Genomic DNA, 6918 nt, shown 5'->3' on the forward strand with positions numbered 1-6918 from the left:
CATATATTAATTGTGCAAAATAATGTATATATGTGTATATAATGCATATGGAACATTTTCACTGCTGATTGAACAATGTTTGAATTATAGCCTCTTTATAAGATGACTTGATATTTTCTCCCTTGTTATTTACAGAAATGATACACAAGTTTGATGAGAGAAGTAGTATCAAGCTGATTTCACCAATAAGGAAGAGGTAATTCTGCAAGGGCAAAGAATTCTGAAACCTCATATTGGTTTAAAACTGTATCCACACTTATGTTCTTTCCCCCACTTTTCCTTGTATTAGAGAAGTTGAACCTTTTGTTACTGAGAGAGAACACTCCAATATTAGAATTTGTGCAATATTCTGTAGCCAACTTTATGACATCAGCACTACAATTCTGTCTTGTGTGTTCATTTGAGTCTATCAGGATGTTAAGCCTTTGTGTTCTATATGCAGTTGAGTGAGAAGTAAAATTCATACAACAGCATGTGCTGTCTATTTCTAATATGAAAACAAAATGAGATGTTTGCAAAGTATCTTTAAAAACTGTGGTGAGACTACTGTCAATAAAGTCTATCTTGGAGACTTTATTGACATATAAACTGTTCTTCTTATCCCCTCCCCAAAATGTAGATGAGTATGTTGCAAATGGTGTTTTGGTGATTAGCAATTTTATGTTGTTCAATATATATTTGCATTTTAGTGTGTTAAAACACAAATGAAACCAAGAAAGGGAAATGAAACTTTGCTAAACTGAAAAGGGGTCATAATGAATTACAAATTAATAAGGCACGAACTGAATTTCAAACCTATTGTAATCTCATGTTTACTCTTGTTAAGTGGCTTAGAAAATCTAGAATCTTTCTTACACTTCCTGTATAACTTCTCAAATCTTCAGTTTCCTTGCTGACCATGTAAGAATAATACTACCTGCCTTACAAATACACACATGTACACACATGCACACACACACATGCACACACACACATGCACACACACACATGCACACACACACATATACACACAGTGTATATATCTCTTGGCAGTGGAACTTAGAAATCCCATATCTAGAAGTGATCACGCATGTTAAATTTGGCAACCATAATATCTGCAAGGGCAGGCTTGTAATTTAAGTTGCGACTGATGAAAAAGGTAGAAGGCAATATTAGTTATTTGGGGGAGGACATCCTATCAAAGTTTTCAGGATAAAGATGAAATTTAAACATTATTGTTGCAGGAACAGATACAAATAAAAATTTTAAAGACATTTGGGAATAAACAAATCTATAAGTTAATGACATCTCATAGAAAGGGATCTTTAATATTGACCTGTGATTAGTCTATTTTACAACAGTAATAAGACAAAGAATAAATTTTAAGAAAGCACTATTTTTCCCTAAAATACAATATGAACTTCAAAAAAGAAAATGTTAAAAAAAAAAACAATAGTCTGTTTGACTGAGCTGGGTGACGGATAGTTGATCTTCTTTAAGGGAGTGAGTCTGGATAGACTGACCAGGTTCCAGTGGATGAACTCACATCAAGGAACATCTAGGAAGCTCTTAACATACATGAAAAATGCATTAATTCTGATGGGTGAGCACAGATAGGATAGGAGGTCTAAATATGATTAAGATATATTATATAAAATGCACAAAATTTTTAATAAAAAATATACAGAGAGAAAAGAACCGATAATCTGTATGGAATTGTAGGAGAGGCAATGCTATTCTTCAAGTAAGGACAAAGAAACCCCAGAGAGCATAGAAACTATAGAAGATCCTTGTGTGGGAGAAAAGAAAACATGGAGAGGGGAGTTTCAGGGCTTGACACTGGCATGGAGACCACACCCCCCATGTCAGCATTCACCCTCACCAGTATAAAGTCCCTGGACCAAGCCTAACAGTACTATGAGGACCAGTAGTCATCGGGCTGTGCTCAAAGCCAGCTTGATGCTGTCACATGTTACTTACTGAGTTCTCACAATAATACCTCAAAGCACGTTTCTTTCTGTCTTTGTTCAGCAGGTAGAAAAATGATGTTCAGGGGAGTGAGATTAGAACCAGGAAACCTACCTGGTAAATGAATGCTTTTATAGACATGGGTCTTTTCCAGTAATTTAAATCCTATTTCTACTAATTCTCTCTTTTAAAAATATATTTTATTTATTATGGTTATTTTATGTGTATAAGTGTGTTTCCTGAATGTATGCAAGGGCACTTGTGTTGTGCAATGCCCATGGAGGACAGAAGAGGGCTCGGGTTCCCCTGGACTGTAGTTACAGATAGCTGTTAGTTGCCATGTGGATGCTGAAAATCAAACCTGGGTCCTCTGGAAGAGCAGCCAGTGTTCTTAACTGCTGAGTCATCTCTCCAGCCCCGTTGCTAAATCTCTTAAGATTCACTCATTCAGTATTGTGTGCTCAAGGTGAACTTACTCCCACAACTCCAACCCCACCAAAATACTCTGCCCAAGAGCTACACACCTCAATCAATTCAAAATGATTTAGCTACACCATTTTCAACATGTAAAGATGAAGGTGCTGGTGAGACTAGGTATGAGATAGTGTAAGGTCATAGTGCAGCTAATAGCTTTGTAGCCCAGGCTTGTCTACGATGTCTTTTAAATTCATTAAGTACACTTTTGCCATTATAAGAAGGATCATTTTCTTCTCCTGGATTTTTGTTTGTTTATCTATAATGAAAAGAAAATGTATGCTGAAAACATGAATTACTACCAAATAAATCACTATCAGTTAGCCATGAAAACATAAATGCTGTTTCATGAAATGTATTTACAATGACAGATCACAAATTCAGATGAGTTGATTTGATTTAAATTCATTTTAAATTCAGAATTAGTAGACACTTGGGATGGTTTAAAGTTTGGACTGGATACAAAACAGATAATGACAATTAATACTTTAGTGTCATGAGTAAGTTATTCAATCTCTTGTGCTGTATAATTTACATAAATGTAGCTGCCAATGAAATTCATGTGTTGTTGAGAGGAGACAGTAGTCACTTCCAAAAAAATCCACAAAATCCTAAGGAAAGTAAACAGGATGGGAGTGTCATCTTCTACAGAGCTCAGGAAAAGTTACGTGACAAAGGATTCATCAAAACACATAAATTTTCATTAAATTATCAACATCTTAATTTACAAATATATAAAAAATTTAAATTATATACATTACCCATTAGGATCTTTTAGTTCATACAAGTAACTATATCATTAAAACAATCAAGTTGCTTATGAGGCCCAGTCTTTCAATGAACAACCTCAACACACATGTCATAGCTCAGTGATGGAATACATATTACGTAATACATGTATCATTCTTCGGCTCAATTTCTTTTACGGTTTTGTTCCTTCAGTTCTAATGGCTAAAGAAAATTTATTGATTTCTGATATTACTGATGGAGAATAGGACAGAAGTGACACAGTTCATCCTGCTGGGACTCACTGATGACCCAGGCCTGCAGGTTCCCCTCTTTATCACCTTCTTCCTCATCTACACCATCACCCTGGTTGGGAACCTGGGGATGATCCTGCTGATTCTCTTGGACTCTCGGCTCCACACTCCCATGTACTTTTTCTTAGGTAACCTGTCTCTGGTGGATTTCTGTTACTCTTCAGCCATCACTCCCACAGTTATGACTGGACTCCTAATAGGAGACAACATCATGTCCTACAATGACTGTGCTGCTCAGATGTTCTGTTTCACTGCCTTTGCCAGTGTGGAAAATTATCTGTTGGCTTCAATGGCCTATGATCGCTATACAGCAGTGTATAAACCTCTTTACTATTCTACAACCATGACTGCAAGCATGTGTGTATGTCTCATCGTAGGTTGCTATGTCCTTGGTTTCCTGAATGCCTCCATCTACACTGCAGATGCCTTTAGTCTCTCCTTCTGTAAGTCCAATGTGGTCCATCACTTTTTTTGTGATATTCCAGCAGTCATGGTTCTCTCTTGCTCTGATAGACATGTTAATGAGCTGGTTCTTGTTTATGTAGTGAGCTTCAATATCTTTTTTGCTATTACAGTCATCTGGATATCTTACATATTCATCTTTGTTAGCATCCTAAGAATGCACTCTGTTGCAGGACATCGGAAGGCCATATCCACCTGCGTCTCCCACTTCACTGTAGTCTCCATTTTCTATGGAACTGTCATCTTCATGTATCTACAGCCCAGTTCCAGTCACTCCATGGACACAGACAAAATCGCGTCTGTGTTCTACACCATGGTCATCCCTATGCTAAACCCTCTGGTCTACAGCCTGAGGAACAAAGAGGTCAAGAATGCACTATTAAAGTTCAAGAATACATTCACTTTTTGGAGGAAAAATAATATTTAGGATTTTAAATTTTAACATTTTGGGATTCACAATTCATTCCTCTCAGATCTTTCCATGAAGTGAGTTATGTTTAGATATTCACCCTGAAATTCCTAAGATTCTCTGTTTATAGCTTTAATGTCTGATGTCTGCCAAAACAGGAACTGAGATGTCCTGACACACACCCTTAAATTAGAATGCCTGACATATATGGAGGTCACAATTCAAATACCCTTACTCAGAATCCTGATTTTTTTTCTTTTTACCAGTATGTTTCTCACATAAGCATGCAAAAGCAAATGAAATAAGTGTATAAAGAAATCCATGAAAGAACGAATACAGACAGGCCTCCCATGAAGACAGACACACAGGGATATGCTAACCTTTCAGGAGTCATATGTAATATGGCTACTGTGAATATTTTTTAAATAAATAATATATTGAGAATTTCATGCATGTGTTCATAAGGTGTTTTGATCAAATCCATGCCCACTTCCTCCCCTCCAACTCCTCCGATATCTCCCCAACACATTTTTTTCTGATAACTTCATAAACTCTTTCTTCTTCTTTGATTTACTTATTTTGTTTTTTGACTACTCTAACATTCCCCCTTCTGAAGAGGTAACCCTAAAATTTTTTAAGGATTAGATAAAAGCTCCCAAATAGTTTCAACATTTTTGGCCATTGGAATGGAATATGTTGCTAAGAGGCCCAAGGACACTGTGAGTTTTAGCCAAGAAACTGGCAAGTTTTCTTTGGGGTCTTTTTACCCTAACTGCCTAGGGAATTCCCACCTCCTATTCTTATCACACCATCCTCTGAAGAGGTTACCCAAATTGCCAGTAGGAATTCGGGACACAGACCACTCTGGCTTCTCCCATGCTGAACAGGGACAAAGGATGAGGCAATTAGAGTACCCCTTCAGTGGGTCTATCTAAAAGATTCCCACATTTCTTAACTCTTATTTCAAGGAGGAAAAGAAAGTCTTTGAATCGTGAATAGGAGATGTGAAGGAGAAGTAAAGGGAAGAGTAATTAGCATTACAAGTTCTAGACAGTGAACTAGAAAAAAGTCAGAAGAGGGCACTTTTCAAATGTTCATATGAGAGTCCATTGGAATTTCTTAACAAAGGCTTCCAAAATCATCCCCCTATTTCCTTCTCATTTTTCTTTTGTCTTCCAAGGCTGGACTCTAGAGTGATGGATTCAGGATTTGGGTTTCAGGTATTTTGATAGCTGTTGAAGTGGTTAGAGTCAGTGTCAGTTCTCTCTCAAAGGCCTCTAAATAGCAGGAGAAAACAAATTTATCCATCATTTTAGAACAATAGCTAGTTGTCTCCCTTAGCTACAGGTGGGCATTACAATATTGCAGACCAAGATTTGAAGTCTTACATCTGAGTAGCACTTTCTGGTTAGGAACAAAATCATCAATGAGAAATAATTGTCTAAATAAGTTTTTATATAGATTTAAGCATAATGTCTGGGGAGTGTAATCCTTCAAAATCTTAAAGAAATATACTGATGAATTTACTCTTTGATTATACTTTCATTTTGGGTGTTTAAGACCATACAGTTGGCCCAAATAAATCAATTTATATTTACACTTAAGGTCATTTGAGGATCTGTTCCTCAGTGGTCACATGGGCTTGGGAGGAGCTCCTGGCTCCTTTCTTTTACCAGTTCCACCTATGTGAAGACAAGTCAAAGGTCCTGCTTGACTACATCTGGCTTCACTTGGAAGCATGAATGAGATGTTTCCTCTGAGTTGATCCTCCTCTTTGTAGACTGGACACTGGTTCAAATCCATCTCATGGGGTCTCCATGGCCTCCCTGAATGAGAGGACAGGTGATTCACTATAGTTACAGGACATTTTGAGAGATGTTCCATAGTCCCCTGCAACGTAGGAGACTTTGGAGGGCAAGGGTCAAAAACTGTCCTTTAAGTCTTTCTGATCATATTAGTATAGGCCTCAAACTATGGCTGTTAAACATCCAATAAGGTAAGTTCCACCAGTCTGGTACTTTTAATTACCATGTGCTATGTAGATAAGACTTGGGTAAAAAACCAAACATTCTCAGACAAACCATGACTAGATATATATTTTGTTCTTTATACTAGTGGACTAAACTATGACCATGACATTTTAAGATTACATGTATATTGTTTTTGTCTCATCCTTTACATATCATAACAAACCTAAACAGACCTTCATCACTTGCTTAGGCTTTCTCACTTTTTCTATTTTGGAAAATATCTCCATTCCCATATCCTTTTAACATCTTTTACTTTCTCATTTTCTTTTTAAAAAAAGTAATTATGAGACATAATAGCACTAACAAATTCTCCATCTGTTGTGAGACTTCTTTTCCTGGGGATGCTAAGCAATGCTTATTCCCTTTCAGGGTTCTAGCGTCAAACCAATGTTTGATTAGTTTTACTGGGGAACCAATAAATTTATTGAGCTTACTTACCGAGATAACCTGAGGGTATGCGCACTGGAAAGCCTTTATCCAGCATGGGTCATGCCTTCTCTTCCTAGCCTTCCCCAGATTGTATACTTTAGCCCTCCCCAAATCCAGGAGGCCACTT

The 6918-nt window shown here is 37.0% G+C and overlaps 1 protein-coding gene across 1 annotated transcript; it reads left to right on the forward strand.

Annotated features, from left to right (window-relative positions):
* Positions 1–3402: 3402 nt before the first annotated feature.
* LOC103733418 (olfactory receptor 5B3-like) lies at positions 3403–4350 on the forward strand. Its single transcript, XM_008832221.2, has one exon. It carries the CDS (start codon positions 3406–3408, stop codon positions 4348–4350), a length of 945 nt encoding a protein of 314 aa, XP_008830443.1. The 5' UTR covers positions 3403–3405.
* The last annotated feature ends 2568 nt before the right edge of the window (positions 4351–6918 follow it).

The sequence above is a fragment of the Nannospalax galili genome, unplaced genomic scaffold (genome assembly GCF_000622305.1).
Source record: "Nannospalax galili isolate Female #2095 unplaced genomic scaffold, S.galili_v1.0 scaffold936, whole genome shotgun sequence".
NCBI lineage: Eukaryota > Metazoa > Chordata > Mammalia > Rodentia > Spalacidae > Nannospalax > Nannospalax galili.

Bases quoted from the DNA above. Each gene is read 5' to 3' on its own strand.
- LOC103733418 (XM_008832221.2), top strand. From the start codon at position 3,406: ATGGAGAATAGGACAGAAGTGACACAGTTCATCCTGCTGGGACTCACT.